At 41.4% G+C, this 27,621-nt stretch overlaps 1 protein-coding gene across 3 annotated transcripts in view; it reads left to right on the top strand.

Annotated features, from left to right (window-relative positions):
* The window catches only part of LOC124798240 (trafficking protein particle complex subunit 8), a 280,719-nt gene that overhangs the window by 44,274 nt on the left and 208,824 nt on the right, over positions 1 to 27,621 (top strand). For all 3 annotated transcript variants that reach the window (XM_047261556.1, XM_047261554.1, XM_047261557.1), the window contains 2 exons: positions 9,792 to 10,004; positions 10,269 to 10,378. In XM_047261556.1, the coding sequence (XP_047117512.1) occupies positions 9,792 to 10,004; positions 10,269 to 10,378 (323 nt within the window). The remainder of the gene's footprint in view (positions 1 to 9,791; positions 10,005 to 10,268; positions 10,379 to 27,621) is intronic.

Below are 27,621 nucleotides of genomic sequence, written 5' to 3'. Positions count from 1 at the left end.
ACATGTAGACATTTTTTGGTTGCGAGTAACTGTGAGTCAAGAACAGCAATTGAAATATACATATGTCAGTAACAACAGCTTTATTTATGCTTCCACAAAGCATTTCCAAGAATTAAACCAAATGGTGTTACAAAGTGATTGGTTACAGAGTATAAATACAACTTGATAATCAGGATAATTTCTCTAACACATTCTTCTGTGGAAGATCATTTTGCGTGTTTTAGACAGTACTTTGAATAAGTGTAGGTAATAGTGCTCTGCTCTTCACTTAAGTTATACTACAGGAATAACAAATTCCCTGAAATCATCTCATTGCATGAATGTAGTGACTGGTTTTTAATTCACAGCTAGCATTTAGCCATTTCTCTCCATTCTGCTCCATGTTCTGTTGTTATTTAAAGCCAGTATTGTGTATGAAATGAAGTTTTGACTGACATAATGCCTTACATTCAGTGTGTGAGGTATTATATCTTTTGAATTTAGACTATTGTGCTGTTAATAAAAGGTAGTTGAAAGTATCTTGTAAAACTAATAAAACACATTTGATTTGAGTTTCTGCAGAACTTTACGCTTTTGACAGTCTTTTTAAATAGAGCTACTTACTAGCTGTAAGAAAATTATGATCAGGGTTAACATGGGGATCTGAAAAAGGAAAGATGATCCATAGCAATTGAATGCCATACTTTACACAAAGCTGCTCTCAATTTGATATGAGTCTTGGGGGATGACCTTGAACAGCAGTATTCTTCCAAAAAGGTATCCCAGCATGATGGATGGCTTTCAGATTGGAAGATCAAGTTAGCTGAACTGTGTGCTGAATTGTTTGTTGTTGAAGTTCCATGAGTCAAGTTCTTCTAACAATGTATTGTCATCCTGTAGAGTGAAATTACCACACTGCACAAATTGAGCACTCCACATAGGAAGTGATGGAGATCTGGTGAGCAGCAAAATATCCACCACTCTTACACAGACTGTCCTTTCCTTTGATGGATACTAATGGCTTCCAGCTTTTTGCTGGAGGCAAAATACTTTGTCATTTTCAAAGCTAAACTGCCACTTATTGGTGATGGTAATGTCGTTTGATTAAGCTGCAGTCTGCAGAAAAAAAGCACCTAATGAGAACTTACTTTCTTTGACTGCATGCCAACACATATTAGCAGTATTATGAAAAGAATGGACTACCTTAGCCAGCTTCATCCTGACCCACAACTTCTTCACTTTTGAAGGCCAGACATACCAACAATTAAAGGGAACAGCCATGGATACCAGGATGGCCCCCTCGTACGCCAGCCTATTCATGGGTCGCTTAGAGGAAGCTTTCTTGGTTACCCAGGCCTGCAAACCCAAAGTTTGGTACAGATTTATTGATGACATCTTCATGATCTGGACTCACAGTGAAGAAGAACTCCAGGATTTCCTCTCCAACCTCAACTCCTTTGGTTCCATCAGATTCACGTGGTCCTACTCTAAATCCCATGCCACTTTCCTTGACGTTGACCTCCATCTGTCCAATGGCCAGCTTCACACGTCCGTCCACATCAAACCCACCAACAAGCAACAGTACCACCATTATGACAGCTGCCACCTATTCCACATCAAACCGTCCCTTCCCTACAGCATAGGTCTTTGTGGCAAACGAATCTGCTCCAGTCTGCAATCCCTGAACCATTACACCAACAACCTGACAACAGCTTTCGCATCCTGCAACTACCCTCCCGACCTGGTATAGAAGCAAATAACCAGAGCCACTTCCCCATCCCTTCAAACCCAGAACCTCCCACAGAAGAACCCCAAAAGTGCCCCACTTGTGACAGGATACTTTCCGGGACTGGATCAGACTCTGAATGTGGCTCTCCAGCAGGGATACGACTTCCTCAAATCCTGCCCTGAAATGAGATCCATCCTTCATGAAATCCTCCCCACTCCACCAAGAGTGTCTTTCCGCCATCCACCTAACCTTCGTAGCCTCTTAGTTCATCCCTATGAAATCCCCAAACCACCTTCCCTACCCTCTGGCTCCTACCCTTGTAACCACCCCCGGTGTAAAACCCATCCCATGCACCCTCCCACCACCACCTACTCCAGTCCTGTAACCCGGAAGGTGTACACGATCAAAGGCAGAGCCACGTGTGAAAGCACCCACGTGATTTGCCAACTGACCTGCCTACACTGTGAAGCTTTCTATGTGGGAATGACCAGCAACAAACTGTCCATTCGCATGAATGGACACAGGCAGACAGTGTTTGTTGGTAATGAGGATCACCCTGTGGCTAAACATGCCTTGGTGCACGGCCAGCACATCTTGGCACAGTGTTACACCGTCCGGGTTATCTGGATGCTTCCCACTAACACCAACCTGTCAGAACTCCGGAGATGGGACCTTGCCCTTCAGTATATCCTCTTTTCTCGTTATCTGCCAGACCTCAACCTCCGCTAATTTCAAGTTGCCGCCACTCATACCTCACCTGTCTTTCAACAACATCTTTGCCTCTTTACTTCCGCCTCGACTGACATCTCTGCTCAAACTCTTTGCCTTTACAAATGTCTGCTTGTGTCTGTGTATGTGCGGATGGGTGTGTGTGTGTGTGTGTGTGTGTGTGTGTGTGTGTGTGTGTGTGTGTGTGTGTGTGTGCGCGTGCGCGCGCGCGCGCGAGTGTATACCTGTCCTTTTTTTCCCCTAAGGTAAGTCTTTCCGCTCCCGGGATTGGAATGACTCCTTACCCTCTCCCTTAAAACCCACGTCCTTTCGTCTTTCCCTCTCCTTCCCTCTTTCCTGATGAAGCAACCGTTTGTTGCGAAAGCTTGAATTTTGTGTGTATGTTTGTGTTTGTTTGTGTGTCTATCGACCTGCCAGTGCTTTTGTTTGGTAAGTCTCGTCATATATATATATATATATATATATATATATATATATATATATATATATATATATATATATATATATATATACACACACACACACAAACTCGCAGGACCACTGTCTGTGGCTGCTGAGCCCAGAGTGAGCAACAGTGCGTGAGGTGAGAAGCAATCCGGGTTGTGGGGTTAAGGAAGAGGCTGGGGAGGGGAGGGTAGGGGGTCAGTTAAGTGCTGCTTGTGGAAGCATAAAGTGGTGAGGAGGGGAGAGAGTAGGGCAGGTAGGTGCACTCAAGAGGTTAGACAGGAGGGGGCGAAAATATGGAGTAAAAAGACTGTGGATTTGTTGGTGTAATAGAAGGCTTTGTAGTGCTGGAGTGGGAACAAGGAAGGGGATTGTGGATGAAGTGGCTAACAAAGGTTGAGGCCACAAGGGTTTGGTGAATGTCATATATATTGTAAGGAGGGTTCCCACTTGTGCAATTAAAAAAAGCTGATGCTGGTACGAAGGATCCAGATGGTATAGGCTGTGAAACAGCTAAACTTGTATATCACATGACTAGTTTCACAGGGAGCCCTGCCTTTCATGGGATAGGTGTTGCTTGTGACTGACAGGACTTGCATCTAGGTCTATTACAGGGATGTGAGCCATGAGGCAATGGGTTGGGAGCAGGGGTTGAGTAGGAATGAAGGTGGATATTGAGTAGGTTTGGTGGGCAGTGGAATACCACTGTGAGAGGGGTGAGTAATACATTCCTCATTTCAGGGCATGACGAGGCATAGTTGAAACCCTGGAGGAGAACGTGATTCAGTTGCTCCAGTCATGGGTGGTACTGACTTGTGAGGGGAATGCTCCTCTGTGGCCAGACAGTGAGACTTTGGGAGGTAAGACATGGTAGATGTGTTTCTCTAAGAGTTTGGATGGGTAATTACAGTCTATGAAGGCCTAAGTGAGATGCTTGCTGTATTTGGAGAGGGACTGTTTGTCCCTGTAGATGCAGTGGCCACAGGTGGTTAGGCTTTATGTAAGGAACTTCTCGGTATGGAATGTGTGGCAGCTGTTGAATTGGAGGTATTGGTATTGGTATTGTTTGGTAGGTTTGATATGGACAGAGGTACTAATGTAGCCATCTTTGAGGTGGAGGTCAATATTGAGGAAGGTGGTTTGTTGAGTTGAGAAGGATCAGATGTAGTGAATGGGGGAAGGTGTTGAGGTTCTCCAGGAATGTGGACAGGGTATCCTCACCCTTCATCCATATCATAAAAATGTCATCAGTGAATCTGAACCAGATGAGGGGCTGGAATTCTGGGTGGTTAGGAAGGATTCCTCTAGATGACCCATGAATAGGTTGGCATAGGATGGTGCCATGCAGGTGCCCATCGTTGCACCATGTATAGGTTTGTAGTTGATGCCTTCAAAGGAAAGTAATAGTGGGTAAGGGTGTAGTTGATAGTGGTGAGCAGGAAGGAGGTTGTATGTTAGGAATCCATCATGCGTTGGGAAAGGTAGTGTTCAATAGCGGCAAGCTAATGTCCTCGGCCAGCTCTTCACAGTTCCTGTTCCTCTACCACATGATGTCCTGCTCTTCAGTATTGATACTACCTCCCTTTACATTAACTTCCCTAGTGCCCATGGCCTTGCCATTATTGAAGAATACCTTTCTCAATACTCGATGGGTTCCAATGTCCTTCCTGCTCACCATGACCAACTATACCCTCACCCACAATTACGTCTCCTTTAAAGGCATCAACAACAAACCTATACATGGTACAGCAATGGGCACAGGCATTACACCATCCTATGCCAACCTATTCGTGTGCCATCTAGAGGAATCTTTCCTAACGATCCTGAATACCACCCTCTCCCCTGGGTCAGATTTGTTGTTGAAATTTTGGTGATCTGGATTGAGAGTGAGTACACCCTGTCCACACTCCTCCAGAACCTCAACACCTTCTCTTCCATTCACTTCACCTCTTCCTCTTCAACCTAACAAGCAACTTTCCTTGATGTTGACCTCCACCTCAAAAATGGCATCATCAGTACCTCTGTCCATATCAAACATAGCAACCAATACCACTATCTCCAATTCGACAGCTGCCACCCATTCCATACCAAGAAGTCCCTTCCAAACAGCTTAACCACCTGTGTCTGTCACAGCCGAAGTGACAAGCAGTCCCTTTGCAGATATACCAAGCATCTCATTGATGCCTTCAAAGACTGTAATTACCCGCCCAACCTTGTAGAGAAACAAATGTCCCATGCCTTATTTATCCAGTCACCTATACCTCCCAAAGTCTCTCAGCCTGGGCACAGAGGAGCATTCCCCTTATAATTCAGTACCATTGAGGTCTGGAGCAACTGAATCATGTTTTCCATCTGGTTTTCAACTACCTCTTGTCATGCCCTAAAATGACCCTCCCGCAGTGGTATTCTGCTGCTCAATGAACCTACACAATATCCTTGTTCATCCCCACTCAACCCCTGCTCCCAACCTCTTGCCTCATGGCTTATACCCCTGTAATAGACCTAGACACACATTCTGTCCCATATATCCTACCAACACCACCACCACCACCACCACCACCACCACCCACTTCAGGCAAGTGTCATGTAACCTATGAAAAGCATGGCTATCTGTGGAAACCAGTCATATGATATACAAGCTAAGCTGCAAGTACTGTGCTGCATTATATGTGGCCAAGATAACCAAAAAGCTGTCTGTCCACATGAATGGTCACAAACAAACTGTGTCCAAGACATAGCTGGACCACCCAGCTGCTGAGCACACTGCCCAAAACAACATTCTTCATTTGAGTGGCTGCTTTGCAACCTCTGCCATCTGGATCCTTCCTACCAACAACAGCTTTTTTGAATTGCAATGTTGTGAACTCTCTCTGCAATATATACGAGATTCCTGTAAACTTCTTGGTCTCAAGCTTTGTTTGTCACTGTCCTTCACCTGCCATCCCCTTCCCTATTCCCACTCCAGCACTACAAAGCCTTCTATTCCACCAACGCACTCAGTCTTCCCACTCCCCTTTTCCACCTCACCTCCCCCCCCCCCCCCCTGCACTCCATATAACCTCCTAAAGCACCTAGCTGTCCTACCTTCTTCCCACTTCATCCCTGTGTGCTCCCGCAAGCAGCTCTTTACCGTATCTCACTATCGAGACTGCTTCACTCGTCATATATTGTTGCTTGCAGTCTGGCCTTGGCAGTCGAGACAGTGGTGATATGTCTATGAGTTGTAGTTGCATGAATGTGTGTGTATGTATGTTGTCTAAGTCAAGAGGAGGCCTTTTGGTCAAAAGCTTACTTGTTTAGCAATCTTTTTCATTGCACCTGGCTGCGACTCAACATCTTCACTATATGGTAAGATGGTGAGTAGCAATCTATCATTTTCATAATATTGCCGTTATTCTATCCTGGATTTACCAATGAATCTTTGACAATTTGGATGTCATATCTGTGGTTAGCAGTTGCTGCAGCCAAATTTGAAAATAAGGAGAGTAAACATTTAATTACCTTGACATCTCTGAATTTAGGCGTGCTTCGATATGCCAAATTTCTACTATTGTAGTTCAGATACTACAGTCTGCAACAGTGTTGATGGCCTCTGGGCAGGGAATGCACAGTAGACACTGTGCAGCCAGCCAGTCAGTTTCTGCACTCTGTACTGTGTGAACTTCCATTATATTTGAATGTTCTGTTGAGTTTTACAAGCGCAAAACTAAGATTGGCTGATTTCTGTGATATTCTGTGTGTTCTGTAAGTTTTCTCATAATGGGTAGAACACCTAGAAGGCATCAGGTGCTTAAAAACAGGCAAGGGACCCTATTTTTAAAGTGTACTCGTTCTCCAAACATGAGATGAGCCAGTCTGTGCAGTCGCCAAGGTGCACCCTGCAGTGGCCTGTGGTGATTTTGGTGTACATACTGCCAGATGAATTGTGCAAGAGGTCAAGCTGTGTCAGCAGACAACTGGAAATATGGAATTTCGATCTCCATGGAAGAAACATAATGTGCCAAAGCAGGTAACAGGAATAGATGACTTCAATCAGGCTGTTTTGTGTAAAAAGGTTTTCAAATTTTATGAAATAGGCAAGTTCCACATGACAATGAAATTGCTAATTGTTATGGGTCAAGCTACTGGGTTTGAAGTAAGTGCAAGATCAGTCCAAAGAATATTGAAGAACATCAGATTTAAATACGTAAAATCTAATAACAGGCAGAAATTTTTAATGACACGAGCTAAGAACAGTGCATGACGTCAGACCAAAATGAATGGCACCTGTGCGTTACTTGGACAAGACTTTGGTAAATCAAAACTGCACTAGAAATTTTATTTTGCAAACAGCATAGGGACAAGGCTTCTTGAAAGTTCCAATGGGAAAAGGGAAGCATCTTATAATATGTCATACTGGTTCTGCTGCTACCAGATTTGTGCATCAAAGTTAACTTATATTCCAGTGAAATTCCAAAATTGACTCTTATTTCGAAATGAATGGAGAAACATTTTGAGAATGGTTTCAGAGTCAGCTCTTGACTTATTTTAATCGAGGCGCTGTTATTGTTATGGACAATGCAAGCTGTCACTGTTATTCTCGACAAGCCTCCCACTATAAACACAAGAAAAAGTGATATTCTTTCATGTCTGTGTTGTAATAATATATGACATACTGAAACACAAGCAAGAACAGACCTCTTGGAGCTGATTACGATTCCAAAAGTCAGTCTGGCACCCACTTGTACTTAGTATGTGCAGTACTTCGGTTCCTGATGTTACATTGCCCTTCTAATTATTATGTATTAGCTTTTTTAATTAGTCTCTTAAGTATATTTCGCAACAGTTATCAGCTGGTGACTCAAAACGCATCAGAAATAAAGTTTTCTGTGATAAAAATGTTTCCATGGAATCACTACATGCCAGTTTGGATGGTCTCATACCTTACAAATGGAAGACTTCATCAGTGAAATGGAAGGATAAAAAGTATGCAGCTGGTTCCATAACACTGTAATGTGGTCACGGGGTGATAAGAGAACCTCCTTATCACTGTCAGTAGAAGTGATGTGAGCAACGATGAAGGGGTATGTAGCAGATAAAAAATAATGCATTTAAGGGAGTCAGCGCTGAAAGGCTGATCCATGAAGCAATTGACAAAAATCGGTACTGTTGATTGGGAAAGTTGCTTACATCCCACTGACAAACTGAAAGAAGAAGATTACCAGAAAAGTCGTTAGAAGCAAAATAATGGATTTGGGAATTGTCAATGTGGCATCCACATCCAGCAGTTTCAGTTCTGAAGGCAGTGACAGTGAAACATCTGAATAAATATGTATATGAATGGGATGTAAATTTATTTCTTAATTTTCATAGTACATTTACTTTCTTGTCAAGCTGTCTGTGCAGTAAAAAGTAGTTCACAGCATAATCTGTTCTGTAGTGGACTTTTTATTTTACTTATCTCACTTTTCTGACTAAAATACAACACAGTTAAAAATGCTGTTCATCCTGCTGTGAGTGTTTTAGAATTTATTCTTTCATTTTGTTGATAAAGTAGGAGGCAACAGAGGGTGTAATCCATTCTTTAAGGTGCAGTTCATTATAAAATCCATTCTGCGGCATGAGAATCTGTATTACTGGTTTTTCTTCATGTTTTTATGGCTGGAAAAGCATGAATATGCATTACATTCTGTAATGTGTATCTCATACTTATTAGATACACTTCATTTATTATGAAATGGTTTGTAGTGCATAATGAACCAGATTGCAGGGAAGTAGATTACACTTCAACTATTGCAGCTGTCTAAAAGAAAAGGTAGCTGCTGTCTGTGCACATTCAACCAAGTTGATAACACAGCATTCTTCATGAGTTGAACGACCAGAAGCCATTAATGTTGTTGCCTAGTGTTAATTTGACTGAGTGACCAACTTATGTTGCCCTGCTAGCATTAGCTCCCATCTTAACTCCCAAAAGCACAGCTGCCTGCTATGTACAATGATGCAGGTGGATTCATGCAATGCTGATGTGCTTTTGATCATTTAATGGTGTTACACTGTGATAATATACTCGACTTCCTGTCAGCTGTGTTGTTTTTCAGGGTTACTGTTTTATGATTTTTCTCTGATGTAAACATGTGTAAATAATTTGCTTTGAAAATTCATTATGATTTGTGTCCACCCAGAAAAGAAGTCCAATGGTGGATAAATTGGCAGATGTCTGCCACTGAACGAGGTTTATCAGCAAATAAAAATGGGCAACACATGCTTTCAAAGAGCAATTATAAATACTGTACACATGCGTAACACCATCACGTACTTCATAACTCTCAAATAAGAAATGTATGGTGTCGATATTCTCAAGTGAATAATGGAAATGGAAGGTGATCAGTATATGTGATGAACATGGAATCAAACCATCCATCTGGTATAGTCCTACTTTGTGTAGAAGCAGTTAATTAAAATAGTACGAGCATAGAGTATCACTACTTGCACAATGGGTGTACTCAAATAAAAGTATCATTGCGCTATATTCCAGTATTATTAACATACGAAGCAAAGTCAGGTGTATTTAGCCGGCACAATCTAGGGACACTTGTGTGTGTGTGTGTGTGTGTGTGTGTGTGTGTGTGTGGGGGGGGGGGGGGGCATGTTTGTACTTGGGTTTGTCAAAGAATCTCTTCCTAAAGCTTGCAAGTCTTCATTATCTTTTGTGTGTGCCTTTTGATGACTCAATACTTCTGCTGTTTGGTGAGTGGTCTCCTTTACTGCTAAATTATGTAATGGGAAGCTTGGTTTGCACCTTAGAATTATTGCATACTAGGATGAAGATGGTCGGCTGTAATTTTGTGTTCTGGAAGTCTGTTTTTCCCCACATTAATTAACACACTAGTGTAATTAGCTACTGTGTAACATTTCGTTTATTTGCTTACAGAAACAGCACAATGAAGTTCTCTCTGCTCCATGCCACATTAATGACAACGTTTGGGCTGGCCATTCTGCAGCTGGTGCCAACAACATTGTTATTCAGCATGGCAGCTGCTTGAGTGCAAGCGATTTGGAGCGGCTAAGATTATTTGCCCAAGATTTCTGCCTTAAATCTCTTCTCCCCTTTGTTGAAAAGCAAATTCAGCTATTGAGTGATATTGTAAGTATAAATATTAGAAGCTAGTGTTTTTTTTTTTTTTTTTTTTTTTTTTTTTTTTTTTTTTTTTTTTTTTTTTTTGCTATGGTAGACATGCTAATTTATAGATTAAATGCACATTGGCAGCTTTCCACAACTTTGTAACAAAACTAATATTTCTCAGGAAGATTGGTACTCTTGCAGTCTGATTAGCAGTGCGTAATTCGCTTGCATATAAACTGGAGGTATAACAACAGTTTAAATCAATCAATTTGTGATGTGTTTCAGATTTCCAATAAGAAAGGAGTCAGTAGGTCTCTTTTTAGTGCAACAAAACGTTGGTTCGGAAGCAACAAACCAGGGACACCAGGTGCAAATAATCCAGTAAATGCAGTCATGTAAGTAGTGAATCACAGTTTCATTTTATCCATGATAAATATGAGGTCAGTTATTTAACTCTATGTTAAAATGTAGGCTCAGCCATCTTTCACCTTTAGCAGCAGAATTATTTTTGCAATAAAATTCTGATGATGAAAGCTTGCTCCTTCAAAATGTATCAGTTTTAGTGCTTTTGCATTCAAAAAGAATAATTCTGATGACAAAAGCTTGCTCCTTCAAAACATTTCAATTTTAGTGCTTTCGTCTTGTGAAAGGTAGCTAAGTGTAGATTTTAAAACTGAATATGACAGTTGTATACACACTATTAACCCTTTGCACTCCATAAGGCAGACACAGTGTGACTCCGCGCATTCTTATTTAAATCACCATTGCCTGGGTGGCAATCACACCACAGAGAATTGCACAGTCTCTTTATGGATCAATGACGCCACTGACCAGCAGCTAGGGTATACATTAAAACAAAAAGTGCACTTTCACGCAAATATATTTCCAAAACATTACAGTACAAAACTTTTCAGTGTATGATATTTTTTCAAACACTCATCAAGGTGGAGAGCTGGGTTTCATGTGCATGATTCACAGTAATACACAATTTCATTCCTGCCAACTTTCTCTTTTTCTACCTGAACACACTGCACAATCCTTATGCTTGTTCCCAGGAACTTGTTGATAATGTGCAACTGTCCAGTCAAGCATTCCTCATCATCAGAAGTTGAACGACATACTTGTTTCTGTCCTGGGTTTCTTTCTTCACCAACTAAGTATCTTATAAGAGTTTTACGGAATACTTTGTGAGACAGTTTTCAATTTTTCAATTTCTTTTTCTCGCAGTGATTCTTGTGTAACGAATAGGTATTTACAAGTCCTACTGCCAACAAACAGAAGTACAGTTTTTGTCATCACTTCAGACTTTCATTAGAAAACCATAACTGGAATAAAATGGTGAGATTGATCAGCTCCACCCATCTTTGAAGTATAATCAATAATGACATTTGGTTTCATTATTTCTTTCCGTTCCTCTCTGTATCTGCTTTCTATAAGTGCCACTGAGTTTTTACTGTTGTAGAAAGCATGAGAACTGTTCATGTATCTTGCCATGCTAGAACCATCATTATTTTTATTGCGGATGCATTTTATTTTGTGCTTCTTCAGACACAGAACTTCCTTCTTGATTGGAGCTGGAACATTTTTGCTATTGTCTTGGATTGTTCTTATTAGGTGCACATTCTGTTTCAACAGTTCATCAGCTAATGCAACACCTATATAAAAACAGTCAGTGTACAAATGATACCCTGGCTGGCCTGTAGCATTTGTCATATTAGCCAGCAATTGAAGAACTATTCTTGGAAACATCTGAGTCTGGACAAATTGATGACTCTGTTGTCACAGCTCCAAAATAGGGTATCAAACTGCAAACATAACCATTTGATGAATCTGAAATCACATAAACGCTGAGTCCTCATTTTCTTGTTTTTTGGGATTGTACATTTTGAATAGCACAAGGGACTTGAATGATACTGAAGATTCATCAGCAGCTAAATACCTTTGATAAATTTTGAGGAATGTGTGGGACAAGTAGCCCAACACATTCTTCACTTTACTCAGATATGGATGAACCTGAGTGTTGACATGTGTAGCACTCTCTGGATTAGAAACATGAAGTGCCCAGAAAATTGGCATAAATCGCCTGTGTGTAAAACAGTCTGAAAAGAAGTCAGGTGATTATAACCACTCTCCTGAAAAAAAGTCCTGCAAGTCCTTACTCTTTTGTAATGCCATATTCAGTAGCACACCACGGAAGTGTTTCATTTCTTCCTTGGTAACATTTCTCCAATCCCACCAAGCAGAATGTTGTGGAAGTGGTGTCACTTTACATATTTTTGCTGTAGCACATCTGTTTGTTTATTCTGGTATTTGTTGAAATAGGTTGTCTGTAAAAATTATCTGAAAGAAGCAAACTGGCTATGATGGAACATTATATGTTTCAGGGATAAAACCACACTTTGAATTGTCAAAAGGAAAGTCTGTAAAGTCAATGTCATTTTCCCTCAACATCTGCTTTGGCTCTTCTGGTGAATCACCAGAAAAATGTGCATTTCTTGGTTTTCATCATCTTCTTCATTAGAATTGTTTAGAAATGGATCACACTAATCATCCAAATAACTCTCAATATCAGTGTCACTTAAAGATTCCTCTAAAAGCTGTAAATCTCTTTCTCAGAATGGACTGAATGTGAGGAATTAGCCATTGTGCATACACAAACTTTAATGTAATAATGCCAACATTTCTTTCAACACAGCTGCAACAGTGTGACACCAGTTAAGGCAGGTTCCCCTAGATGGCAGCACTAAGCACCATTGATGCCTAGTACTATCAGAATTAAGAATTGATCATGTGAGAGCAGTAAAATTGTGTCTAAGGTTCGACATCGGAGTGGAAAACAAAATTCGCAATGTCGAGCGCCACTTAACGTTGGAGTGGAAAGGGTTAAACCATACAAAAACAGACTCGGTCTCATAGGCCTTACAAGCATTGAGTCCTTAAGAGGCATACTTGAACTGAAATATAATGTTCCAATGTCCCTATTAAACACTTCTGATGTCTGAAAAGTGCAATAAGCAATAATGTCGCAGGCATCAAAAGACTCAAGGCCAAACTTATATTTAACATTACCACAATGTACAATTGTGGCTGTTATCCACCCACACCCATGTTGAGCAGTATTATTCTTCATAAACTTAAAGTTCAAAACTTCTTCAGCAAAAACAGATAGCCCAGAAGGAAAGGTGGAGCTCCTAATTGGCTCTGTGTAGTAATTGATATATTGTCAACAGACTTATAAACAATACCACAGATTCGCCTTGTCCTGCTATAGTAATGCGGCATCTCTGTAAGTCATAAAATGCTGTTGCATGAACATCTGGACGACATCTGATTCCTTCCTTTCAGATACATTACTTATGTAGGCATCACTTATCGCTAACCACAACTTCTGGTCTGGCTTCCTTATCTACTTCCAATACGTCAGCAGTAGCAAGTGTGGTGCCTAGTAAAATTAGTGTTACGTCATTGGCCCCACCACCTCCCCTCATTTCATACGGCTCAGAGTTGTGCGGCAAATCATGAGCTGCGACTCGCAGAGAAGAATGATACTGCTCAACATGGGTGTTGGTGAATAACAGCCACAATTGTATGTTGTGGTAATATTAAAGATAAGCTTGTCCTTGAATCTTTCAACACCTGTGACATTAATGCTTATTGCACAATTCATATATCAGAAGTAAACTTAATAGGGACATTGGAACATCATATTTCAGTTTCAGTATGCCTCTTGTTATAAGTACTGGTAATGTTGTCACTGAGTCAATTTTTGTATGGTTTAAAGTTGATGGTGTATGTGCACTTCACTTTTAGTGGTTTTGTATTGTGAAAGATGCCTGAGCATACATTTTAAAATTGAGTATGGCAGTATGTGCAGAATTGGAAGACAGTATGCTGCTTGGTATTTAAAAAGCTTGTTTCAGCTTCATTGCCTTCATCAGTACATGTCCTGAAGTAGATGGACATATGCCAACTTTGAGTAAACCATTATTGCTGTCTGTAGTTGTAGGGTGCAATATTTTTTCAGCAATGTTTTTCCTGTTGCTCACATATATTAGAATGCATTTTATTATCTGAACGGTTGTAGAAATTTAAGCTTGACAGCTAGTTGTTTACTAAAAGATATGTGCTGCAGATCCCACAATAAAGAAAAAAGAATATGACAGTGTTGCAGTTCATTTCAATTGAAGGGATTGAACAGTGAGTGGAATTGTACCATGAGCCCCACACACATCTTGTCGTTAGTAATGAACTCAATAAATAAGTGTATTTTAATTTGATGATAAAAATAATGGTTATTGTTGCTGCCATTGCCCTCTTCATGCTTTGCTGACATGGAATGACAATGCATGTTACAGCACTATTTCTCAGTTTTAAATGGAACTTTTGATCTGATTATACAGCAGCTGAAGCTTAACAGTACCACTTCCAGCAATTTCCTTCAAATTTGAAAGAGTGAAAGAATATTTCCAGAATGAATTTTCACTTTACAATGGAGTGTGTGCTGATTTAAATCTTTCTGACTGATTAAAACTGTGTGGTAGACCAGGACCTGAATCTGGGACCTTTGCCTTACATGGACAAGTGCTCTACTGACTGAGCTAGCTGACCACAAGTCATGACCTGCTCTCATAGCTTTATTTCATCATTTCGTCATCTCCTCTACCTTCCAGATTTCACAGTTCTTCTCCACATCTGGCAGGACTCACACTCCAGTAAAGTAGGATGTTATGGAGAGAAGGTTGATAACTAGAAGATGAGGTAGTGATGGAAGTAAAGCTGTGAGTGTGGGTTGCGATTTTTGCTTGGATAGCTCAATTGATAAAGTACTTGTGTGTGAAAGGCAAAGGTCCCAGGTCTGAGTGCCTTTGTGGCACACAGTTTCAATTTTCCAGGAAGTTTCAAATTGGCACAATCTGCTGCAGAGTGAAAATTCAGTCTGAATACTTTAGGCCGGTGCTACGATTACAAGCCGTGTATTTATGAGGAAGATGATTTCATTTTTTCCCCAAGACAAATATTTGAGATTATAAAATGGAAAGATAAAATATATGAAACAGGTGATTTCATGTACCTGATTGCCATATCCATTCAGAAACCGACACATCACATTATTGTAGTCTGTCTTTTCACTAATATAACTTGCATAATTTTCTAATCTTGATTTGATTTGAACCGCGAGGTAAAAACATAAGTGGTCCTAGCCCACTATTGGCCAGGCTGAAACAGGGTTATTGTGTGGTTTTGCTCACTGTGATTATAGTAAAGCCAATCTGTTCTCTTGAAGAGTAGTAAGAGGTCTTTTACTAGTTCTTTGTTAGATACAATTTCTTCAGGATTTGATTACTTGAATATTCTGTGTCTTTTGACCTGTAACACTTCACAATGGAAGATTAGGTGTGGAGCAGTTTCATCACCCTCACCACACAGCTTCTTCGAAACGTGACTTTGACACCATTAACTTGCCAGCTTCTTGTTTTTGGGTCATAGTCCGATATTATGCACATGCTTTCTGATCCAGTTTAATAGTTTTTGCTTAACCATAAACTTAGTGATGGTTAGGACAGGTTCTGGTCCAATAAATGGAGTGATCACACATGTCCTGGCCAACCTATCAGCTTGTTCATTGCCACTGATTCCTGTGGGATCAGGGGCCCACAGCAGGTTTATCATGTTTGCTTTTCCTTATTCTCGGAAGGGCTTTGTGACATTTTGCAATGATCTTTGATCTTTCTGCAGAGGCTGAAAAAATTACAGAGCTGCTTGACTGTGTGAAAGAATGTAAATACTACGATCTTCTATTGCCTATGAAAATTCTCTTTTGCCCATGCCCTGGTAGCAGACATTTCCACCTGGAATACTCTGGCCAGCTTCGCTAGAGAAATTGCTCTCTGTAGTCTTAAGCTGTACCCCATGTACCCCAGCCCCAGTGCCTTCATCTGTTTTTGATTGATTAGTAAACCAGACTACATGTCCTGAATGATGTCATGGTTCATACTTACACTGCTATCTAGCTCCCTTGAGCAGTTGCACCATTTTTTATGAGTAGTTATGCTGCGATCTTCTTTGTACACATGTATAAAGAATAGCAGCTTTGTTACTGAGGTATGCAGTATGAGCATAACCACAGTTTAACCATAGTTTAATTGAACAATGATAAAATAAACTTACATTATATGATCTAAATCGCTTTTTAATTAAACAATAATAAAATAAATTTTCATTATAGCACTCTGTTGCCACATAAAAGTGCTACCCAACAGTAATGACCCACTCAAAGCATTAAACAGCACAGTTGCATCAGATCCCAGCCAACCACTTATTCAGTTACTAATTACCTCACAGACAAGTGCCTCATTTTGGGGTTGTGCTACTAGCTCAGAATCTGGATCACTTTCTTGCATGTATCGTAATTTTTTTTCTTACAGAGATCGCCATTTATTTTATATTACTGCTGCTTATTTTGATGTATTACAGTGCAGTTCATCACTGTGTTAGATAAAGCAATAACGAAGGACTAGATATGGGCTCCCTATTGTAAAACAGCAATGGAACAGTACAAGTCAATATGTTTTGGGGTTGACACACTTTATTCATAGGTACACCCACTCAACGGTTATAGTTTTACTGAACCAGCTGGAAGTTCTTGTATAGTCAGCCAGCGTTTCTCTGACCATTCCTGTTTTTACCACATTCACTGTATGGTGTGGGATTCAGGATATCCTTGAAAGTATTTGGCTTTTATTAATCTTTTCTGCAGAGGCAGTCAATTTATTTGAAACAAAGTGTTTCATTCCACACCATTGGTTAATTCCAACTGTTTGCTGAATTTCAGGAGAATGTTTTCATCATCTGACATGTATGACATTATGCCATAATAAAGAATCAAACATAAGATATTATTATACTGAAACTGCTAGAAAATTTGCATCCTGAAAACCACGCTGAAAAGCTTAATATCAAATTGGGGCCAATTTCATTGTGAATCTGGACATATAAATGTGCACTTTAAGCTGTATTCTGCATTTTAGTATGGTTTATGTAATTCTGCTGCTCTTGGAATATCCTTTGATGTCTTGTTTCTTCTACAATGTAATGTAAGATCTCTTAATGCTATATATGTATGAACAAACAAGCTTCCTATGTCATCGTAGCTGTGCATGCACAATAATGCCTGTCTTCTGTCATTCTCTGGCAACTTCTGAAACAAACCTATTTCTAACAGGTTGCAGGAAAATATTGTGAATGGTGGTTTGAAAAGCATTGCTTTTGAAGTAAATTTCATTTTTCCCAAGATTAATTATGTTACGTGTGAGAATGTGCAATAAATTTCTTAAATTGCAGAGCGTTTGACTCTCGTGTAAAACTTGACGCTTTAAGGACATGCAACTTAGAAAGATTTTGAGCCCAGAAGACTAGAAATAAGACCAATATTATATGTAACTATGCTACATATATTAATTTAAACAATTAACTTTACCTATTTGTGTTCGTGTTAATTAACAGTGATGTTGCTATTGGCCAACTATGTCACATATTTTATCTCTGAATATCTGCTGTCATTTGGTGGGATCATGTGACATGAGGTATGATTGGTGTACAAAAGTGCATCACAATCTCAATTTCAATGCTTCGGAAACTAATGTGTGTGTTTGGTGGAATGATGGAATTCGAAATTTTCTGTAATACAAAAATATGCAGTGTACATATTGCTGCTCATAAAAGATCTCTCCAAAACTCACCGTTTAGTGCCGGAATGTTCTCGACTGGTGTATAAAACCTTAACCATTGAAAGTATTTATCAGTTTTACAGTTCTGAGGGAAAGTATACTGTCACTTAACATGGAAGAAGTGTATTTTTAACCCAAAAATCAGGGATTTTTTTTATTTATCTGCATATACACCCTGTTATAAAAGTACGTTTCATCTTCGAACATGTATTGCTTATGTGAGGACTCCATGATAGTTTCGTACTTTGAGTTGCCCATAGATACTTCACTATCCACTCCACTGGTAGTTCCATTGAGAATCTCAAGATTCCAGTAGGTAAGCTGAATATGCTTTCCTCATACATTGATGAGGCAGAACATTATGACCACCTACCTAATAGCCAGGATAACAGTGGAGACTCATTGTAGCATGGAAGCAGTGAGGCCTTGGTAGGTTGCTGGAGGGAGTTGGCACCACTTCTGCACATACAACACACCTAATTCCCCTAAATTCTGGGGAGGTGGACAATGAGATCTGATGCCATATTCAGTCACATCCCAGATGTGTTTAATTGTGTTCGTATCTGGTGTATTGGGGGGCCAGCACATCAATTGGAACTTGCCCGAGTGTTCCTTGAGCCAATCCATCACACTCCTGGCTGTGTTACATGATGCATTATTTTGCTGAAAAATGCTACTGCCATCGGGAAAAATGATTATCATGAAAGGGTATACATAGTCTGCAACCACTGTATGATACTCCTTGGCCATCGTGGTGCCTTCCACAAGCACCACTTGACCCATGGATGCCCATGGAAATGTTCCCCAGAGCATAATAAAGCCACCACCAGCTTTTCTCCATCCTGCAGCGCAGGTGTCAAGGAGCTGTTCCTCTGGAAGACAATGGACTTGTGCCCTTCCATTGGCATGATAAAGGTATTGGGATTCATCAGACCACGCTACTCTCTGCCACTGTGCCAATGTCCAGAGCTGATGGTCACGTGCCCATTTCAGTCATAGTTGCCGATGTCATGGTGTTAACATTATCACATACACAGGTTGTCAGCTGTGGAGGCCCATCATTCAGTGTGTTCGCTGTGCTGTGTGTTCACACACATTTTTACTGTGCCCAGCATTAAATTCTGATGTTTGTTCCCTCACAGTTTGCCGCCTGTCCAGTTTACCAGTCTGCCCAGCCTCCAACGTCTGACTTCTGTAATGAGGGGTGGCTGCCCAACCCCACGATGTCTGAATGTAGTTTCACCTTGGTTTTGCCATATGTGGAAGACACCACAGCAATGATTGAACAAAAGTTGTACAGTTTGCGAATTCTAACAGTACTATGTGCCATTGTTTTCCAAGTATTACCCTGACTGTCATCTGTGTATCAGTGGCAAAATCAGCCTCTGGTATTGCACTGTTCAGTGAGTTCATTCATCACTAGGTTCCACAGTAGTGGTGACTGAACCCTCTTTGTGGGCACCCTCCAGTGGTGGTCGACCCAGTGAGAATGCTGACACCTCTGTAGATCTCATGGAACTGGATCCTCCAGCCTCTGTGCCCTGTTGCAGTGAGTCTTTAAAGGCTGCAGTTAGGCAGCTGCTGAGGTGACAACCTTTCATTTTTTCCCCTCCTCTCCTTTCCCCATCATGACTTTCCCCCAACAAAACATTTTCAGCATTAGAACCAACAATGAGGAATTGCGGATGCTCTTGGAATCCCAGCTTCCACTTGTTTTATGCCTCCAGGAAGCAAAATTTTGGCCTTGTGACTGCTTTGACATCTCACAATTCTTTCCAGTCCACTTCACCCCAATAATGGCATTCCATCTCATGGGGGAGTTGTGCTGCTCATCCAGAATGATGTTCATAGTCAAATCATCTTACTGAACACCATGCTTTTAGTTGTTACAGTCTGCATTTTCCTACTTTGCTTTACCTTTTCTCTTTGTACTTTCTGCATCCCTCCGTCATACGGTGTCATCTGGACAGACTTCCACCAGCGTATTGGGCAACTCCCTCACCCCTTTCTGCTGCTCAGTGACTTTTAATGCATACCGTCCCCTTTGGGGCTCTTCGAGAACCTGTTGGCTTGCTTCTTTCATTTTCTCCTGCTGTGTCGTTCCAGTTCTTTTTATGTTTTTTTTTCCTTTCCACAATTTTAAGTGGTAGGATTCATTTGAAGTATGGTTTTCATTTGAGACCTGTGTGACCTCAAAAATAGGGACTGATAATCCAGCAGTTTATCCCTTTACTCCCCCAAACAAACCAACCAACCAGAACCTAATCTGATAGGTGCCCTCTTGGCTTACCTTCTCAATCAACTCAGCCTCATCTGCCTTTACTCTGGAGCACCCACATTTCTTTCAGGCTGCATGTACACCTATTTCTATCTGGACCTTTCATTCTGCACTGCCCACCTTGCCCATCAGCACATGTGGTCCATCTCTCTGGCATCGACTTGAGTGACCATTTCCCTTGTGCTACCTATTTGCTGACTGCTATCTCACTTACATGTAAACCCAATTGGCAGTTTCTAAGGCGTGGTAATTATTGATGATACGTTTGTGTACACTGTTGGATCTCAGACTGACAGAGGTGTGGGGCGTGCCATCACCATTGGCACTGACGATTTTTGGTATCAATTTCCTGAATGCTGCCCAGTATTTATAACAGAGCTCTTTGCCCAGTATCAGGCCTTACAGTACATCCAGTGGCACAGGCTTTTCAATTGTCATCTGCTCCGATTCTCACACTGCACTTCAGAGCCTGCAAGAAAGCTTTCACTTACTCACTCTTTGAGGGAGCTACTGTGATGTTTATGTGGGTTCCTGGTCACATAGGTCTGACAGGAAATGAAGCTGTTGAGCCTGCTGCCAAGGCTGCAGTCCTCCTATCTCAGCCCACTAGTTCTCCTATTTCTTCTGATCTCCATGTTGCTGTCTGTTAGCATGTGGTGTCACTTTGGCATCACCACTGGTCTTCCTTTCAAGGGAACAAGCTCCGGGGAATTAAATCTTACCCAGCAGCTTAGCCGACATCCTCTTGGTCCTCTCATCGTGAGATCATTTTGGTTAGGTTGCGTATTGGGCACTGTCACTTTAGCCATTGCCATTTGTTAAGCGGTGATCCCCCACCGCTTTTTGCTCATTTTCATCAACCTTTGAGTTATTCTTTATTTGTAACAGTGGGAAATGTTTGATCACATCAAGTTTTCCTGGATCAGGTATTATACCCTGTGGCAAGGTAGTGTGACCCAGAAATTTGACCTTCTCTATTCTAAACTTCGATTTTGTTAAATTAGCTGCGACCCCATATTCTGCTAATCAGCATAATACATGTGCCAAAAACCTCAGACTTTCTACCCATGTGGGATTAATTATTAACCGGTCATCAACGTAGAGAGTGACTCGGCTGAGGAGTTCTGGTCCCAAAACTTTGTCCAATATGGAAATGAAAACACCTGTGCTTACTTTCAAGCCAAACAATGAAACACAAAATTCTTAGCTCCTGTCCCCACACACAAAGGCTGTGTACTTCCCACTGTTTTCACGTGCTGCTGTTCGCCAATATGACTCTTTTAAATTTAACATAGTGAATTTAACATTGTGAAATTTCATTAACTATTCTTCAAGGTTGTCAGGGCATGTCCTGACAGGAACACTGATTTTGTTTGTACTTTAGGCTCAAGTGCAAGCCTGATGCCACCTTTGGGGTTGGTGACAGCTAAAATAGAGCTACAATATGGGTATGGTAATAGGTGTTAATACCTGAAGTTTAATTGCTTTTGTCTTGCTCCCCACCACAATCAGAATACAACAAGTCAGTACCGGAAAAGTTGGTATATATCATCATCTTTGTAACTTGTTATACAGACCTTGTGATACTAGATTTGTTGATGCACCCATATCAAATACCACAGGTACATCTAGATCACATATCCCAGCATTAATTACAGCTTGCAGTGACTCCTCATTATCCTTGTCTAAGTTGTTTACATCTTCCCGAAACAGTTGGTCTTTCATATCTTCCACTCAATCATATCTGGGAAAGTAATTTGGAATAAATTGCATGTCACCATCCCTTCTATTGGTTTGCAAGTGTAGGATTGTTGTGACCTGTTAGTTTTCCTGACCCGAGGGGTTAGCCTCTTCATTGTGAGTAACTTCAACAACTGGCGCTTTGTAGGTTTGACCTCGCCAGTCCGTGTGCTGTATTGCCCTAGAATTAAATTATCTTTGATCTTGACGCACACTGGGTATATGATTGCTATTCCATTGATTGTAATTCCCAGGCAGAGGACTGCTGAATGGTCTACTTGCAGTTGGTTCCTGCCAATTAGTGTATTGGTTATTGCTGCCTGCTGTGTGCACATTGTGAACTTGTTGGTTATAGCTGTTCTGTTCAGTATAAGCTGGTCTGTTGTAGTTCTGTTTGTGATTTCCTTTGAAACCTTGTGTGTTCTTTCAGTTTCACCATTACTATAATTATTTTTTGTATTATTGTTGTTGCACAGGGCATGTGGGTGCCAATGGTGTTGGTTATTGTCACCGTCGCCATTCTGCTGTTGACTATTTGGCTAAGGTGCACACTGCACTGTGTATTAATGTTCTGTGGTTGTGATGGCCTCTCGTTATGAATTATGTCAACCGAGTTGAGTACGAATAAGAAGTACTCTACATCTTTCCAGGTGTTGTGATCAGCTTTTTCCTGATGTGGACGGGCAGGCGACTTTTCAGTATTTTCATTACGTCCATGTGGGAAACTGGGTTTGTCCAACACCTAGGTTAGTTTAAGTATTTTTCAAAATACTTCCTCAGTGTCCTATGTTTACTACTGAATGGTGGTGACTCGAATGCCTCTCGATGAGGCCTCTCTTGGACTGCTGTGGACTAATATTTGTCCAAGAAAGCCCATTAAAATTGCTCATACATATGGCATCTCTGAGCCATAGCTGTTGCCCGCAATGAAACATCACGTTGTGTGTAACCCACAATGAACCGGATTTTCTGTGGTTTTGACCAGTTGCAGGGTAACATGTTGTGAAAAGCTCTGATAAACACTATGGATTTTGTCGTCTTACCCTCTGTTGAAACAAATCGAAAATTGCCCATGACAGAGCAGACCCCCCATCCATTAATGAAGTAGACAAGCACACAGTATTGTCTGTTGCTGCCATGACATTGTTTGGAGGCACATGATTGTACTCTGGATATGTTTGCACAACTGGTATTGCATTGGCAGTGCCTGTTGCATTTTTTAATTCCTTTCTTCTCCGTCTGAAGGGTTGGTAGCAAATGATTGATAAGTATTACTACTATCTATCCTTTCTGACTGCACCTGATTGCTTACTATTGGCATCTCTCTTGTGACATCTGCAGCATTAATTATACTGCTCTGCAACTTCTCATCCGCTGCCTTAAAGCTTAGCTCAGTCCTAGCAGTCATTTCATTTTCCCTTCCCTTTACTACCTCTTCACCTGCTTTGATTTAAGTCTTATGCTCTTGTGCTCAGTTTTACTGACAGCTTCTGTACTGCTTCCAGCAACTTTTATGTGAAGATTGCAACTCATTAACAGTACTGGTTTCAGTTTCTAAATTTCTGCAAATTTCTGACTGAGCCTCTCGTATCTGAGTCTGCACTTCACTCACGATCTTTAGTTTACCAACCATTTCCTCTTGTGCCTCATCTATAGATGACACTGCTTGATCTAGGTTGTCAATTTCCTGAGACAAATCAGTGGATAATTCCACCTTTGATTTCTTCCCCATATCTGTAAGTTTGTATGTTAAATCATTAGAAATGTAATGTGTAGATTTTGACTTAAATTGCTGAACCTCTGTGATAGGTCAGTCTTAAAACCATCAAACATTTGCTTTTGTTCATTTTTAAATCATTAAACTTTTGGTCTGTTTGTTGTGTAGCAAAATTGTTAAATAAATTCTTCATTAGGTCAGTGAGGCCTTTATACATGTCCTCCATTGAATGCACTATGATGCATTAGCATCTTGTGTACCTGTGTCTTGTTCTGTCACATTTGAGACAAATTCTCGTGACATGGGGAAATTGAAACTTACTGACTCCACACTAGTGTGTCTTTCATTGGCTTCATGCGAGAAAATGTATCTCTGAGAGAATTGGGAACTAGTCCTGTCTACTGTGAGCCTGGTAGCATCATGAGGTAAGACATTATTGCCATTAGCATAAACTGAATTTGTGTAGTATCCCCAGCTGTCGTTGATGTGATCAACATTTTTGGTGTCACTATCATTTGTCATCGCATTCATTGTGGCAACATTTTGTATCTCTACACTATTTTCATTAGTTGGCACAACCTTTTTAACTGGTTACATTTTGTAAATATGAAGTAAAATCAAATTTTGATCTTCAAACTGATTGCGAGAATTTTCCTGATCAGTACGTGATGTATGCTATACCAATATTGCAGCTTATTGTTGCTGTTTACAATTTTTGTATCCGCATTTCAAAAAATGAAAATAATTTTAACTCATATCTCTATTGTTTTACAAAAAGAAATGCTTCGTTTATGTATGGACAAGGTAAGATATTGGTATTACTTTTGATCGAGGCATGATCAACAGCAGTGATTGGAGCTATAAGATGGAGTTCTTTCTTGCCATATAGATAATCATCTTAAACGATGTTGGTACAATTCCTCTGGTTAACCATTTGTAATTTATGCATTCCATGTAGAGTTTGACCTTGCTTTTCTCTCGGTGATATTCCAATCATGAAACAAAGTAAATAAAAAACAATTACTACAATATAATGTTACACAATATGTTTCATATCATTTAACTATTGGACCTGTGTAATCTATTTGACCCCATCCAGAGAGCAGTCACCAGTTATATATTAATAATTTTAAGAATAATAATTATGATGTGCAATCTGGAGTTTTTCCGGCGTATTTCCAATTTGAACAGTTCTTGGGTATCCGACCAGGTAGCGTCGTAATTTCTCCACAATATTTCACCAGACATACACACTGCCATCTTCAGATGGTTCCTGCTGAATGCTGTGCCGTTCCTCTTGGCGCCTCATGTATACTAGCCGTTACCCCCTCCACCGTTCCTCTCCTGGTGTCTTTGTTGTGGCCGGCGTGGCAGCTACTGGAGGTGGTGGGGGAAGCGGCGCCTGGGTCTGAACTGGGGTCTGCAGTCTCCCTGCTGCCACCATCAGGGCTGGTCCTCGATCTCTGGGACTGCATCTTTCTCTCCAGGCTAAGTGCAGGGTTCCAAGCCAGACTAAGTTGAAGGCTGCTGTCTTTATTAATTAGATCGTCCTGTAGTCAGATTTTGATGGCATCTTTAGTAATGCAGTCCCAGAAGTGGGAGGATTGACAGACTATTTTTGTTTTTTCATAGTCCATAGTATGGCCAGTCTTTATAAAACGGTCAGCCACGGCTGATTTAGTGGCCTGGCGTAATTCGGTATGGCGCTAGTGTTTGCGGCACCTCTCTTCTACAGTGCAGACTGTCTCCCCAATGTACGATTTTCCGCACTGACAAGGAATTTGATAAACGCCTGTTTTCGAAGGCCTAGATCATCTTTCACTGAACGCAGTAGAGTCAAGGTTTTTGCAGGGGGTCGGAATACACATTTCACATTGTGTTTCTTCAGGATTCTACCATTTTTTTCTTGAGGTGTTTCCGACAAACAGAATGCACGCCAATGACTTGTGTTCTTCTGTTTCTTCTTCTTGTTCTCTTGGTGCAGTCTGTCTGAGGGCATGTCTTATTTGCTTCTGGTTGTACCCATTTTTCCGAAATGTTGTCTTGAGGTGCTGCAGTTCTGCTGGTAGGCTGTCCTGATCGGAGATCGATCATGCCCTGTGAACAAGTGTGCGCAAAAGACCTTCACGCTGGGAGTTGTGGTGGCAACTGAAGGCATTTAGGTACAAATCGGTGTGTGTAGGTTTTCTGTATACACTGTGTCCCAGCTTGCCGTCAGGTTTCCGTTTCACCAGGATGTCAAGAACGGTAGGGCATCATCCTGCTCCACCTCCACTGTGAACTGTATGTTGAGGTGCAGCGAGTTGAGGTGTTCGAGAAATTCATTTAAGCTGTCCCGTCCATGTGAACAAACAATGAACGTGTCATCCAATTAGTGGAACAAACAAGTTGGTTTTTGTTTGACTTGTTCTAATGCCTTCTGTTCAAAATTTTCCATAAAAAAATTGGCTACAACCGGTGAAAGCGGGCATCCCATGGCAATGCCATCTGTCTGTTCATAATAATTTCCGTCAAACATGAAGTATGTTGAGGTGAGCACGAACTCGAAGAACCTTGTTAGGTTGTTGTCGAATTTCTTGCTTATCAGATCGATGGAGTCTTCAGTGGTACCCTAGTGAAGAGGGACACTACGTCGAAGCTCACTAACAAGTCGCTATTCTGGAGCCGAAGTTCTTGTATACGCTGCACAAAGTGGATGGCATTGCGGATGTGGTGTTCGCATTTTCCCAGAAATGGACTAGGGCACCCGTCAGGTGTTGGGCCAGTTCATAGGTTGCTGCTCTTATTTTGCTGACTATTGGACACATAGGTGTCCCATCCTTGTGGACCTTTGGTAGCCCGTACAGCTGTGGTGGTGCAGCCGCTTGTGGTAGAAGTTTCTTGACAGTTTTTCCATCAAAGGTACTTTGAAGGCGACTTGTCGGGTCTCCTTCTATCCTTCTGTAGGCTCCGTCATCGAGAAGTTCGTACATTTTCCTCTTATATTCTGAGTGCAGGAGCAGTACTGTAGCATTGCCTTTGTCAGCAGGCAAGACCACCAACTCAGGATTGCTGCGTAACTCGCGAATGGCCACCTTCTCCTCCTTAGAGATGTTCTGTTTCAGTGGTATGGACCTGGTGAGCGCACGGCACGTTTCGTGACGTATTTCTTCTGCTTCATTGGCTGGCAGAGTGTAGGTGACCTGCTCCATACTGCTTATAATGTCCACAATCAGTAGAGGTGTCAGGGTTGGGGCGAAGTTGAGTCCTTTCTCGAGCACCGACATTGCTACATCATTGATCGCTCTTCCTGTAAGATTGATGACAGTACGCTTAGGTGGTTCTTGCGTAGTCTTCTGTCCTGCTACAAGGCGTTCAAACTTCGATATCTGCTTACTCATAGCTTTTCTTCGTGCGCCATCTCCTTGTGTCCAGGTGGCAGCGTCAGCCGTTTCCCGTGATATGGGAGATAGAACTGAAGATATCTTGAGATGGACATCCGGCAGTTTCATCGAAGTGTCATCCAGGCAGCGGGGAGTACAATGAATTCTCTCTGTTACCAGTGCTAAGCTGGCTCATCTCATGATGCGCCTGGCCGATGCAGTCCTTATGTGGTGAGTTTTCTTGGCGAAAGGCAGCACGACAGTACCGTCTCAGCATCTAAGCAGGAACGCAAGTGAACACAGCAGTTGCTCCTTCTTGTTCTGCAGCTTGTCCAGCATCTTCATCTGTTGAAGCATTTCCTCCCTGTAGAGGTATTTGATATGGGATCTGAAGTTTTCCTGGCATATTTCCAATTTGAACAGTTCTCGGGTATCCGACTGCGTGTTGTAATTTCTCCACAATATTTCTGCAGATGTACACACTGCCATCTTCAGCTGGTTGCTGATGAATGCTGTGCCATTCCACTCGGCGCCGTATATATACTAGCCGTTGTCCCTTCCACCGATCCTCTCCTGGTGTCTTTGATGTGACCGGCGCGGCAGCTACTGGAGGTGGTGGGGGAAGCGGTGCCTGGATCTGAACTGGGGTCTGCAGTCTCCCTGTTGCTGCCGTCGGGGGCGGTCCTCGATCTCTGGGACTGCATTTTTCTCTCCAGGCTGAGTGCAGGGTTGAAGGCCGCTGTCTTTATTAATTAGATCATCCTGTAGCGCATTTTGCACACACTTCTTCACAGGGCACGATCGATCTGTGATC

The sequence above is a fragment of the Schistocerca piceifrons genome, chromosome 5 (genome assembly GCF_021461385.2).
Source record: "Schistocerca piceifrons isolate TAMUIC-IGC-003096 chromosome 5, iqSchPice1.1, whole genome shotgun sequence".
NCBI classification, from domain to species: Eukaryota; Metazoa; Arthropoda; class Insecta; order Orthoptera; family Acrididae; genus Schistocerca; species Schistocerca piceifrons.
The sequence above is the reverse complement of the archived record's forward strand: the minus strand, read 5'-3'. Positions and strand labels throughout refer to the sequence as shown.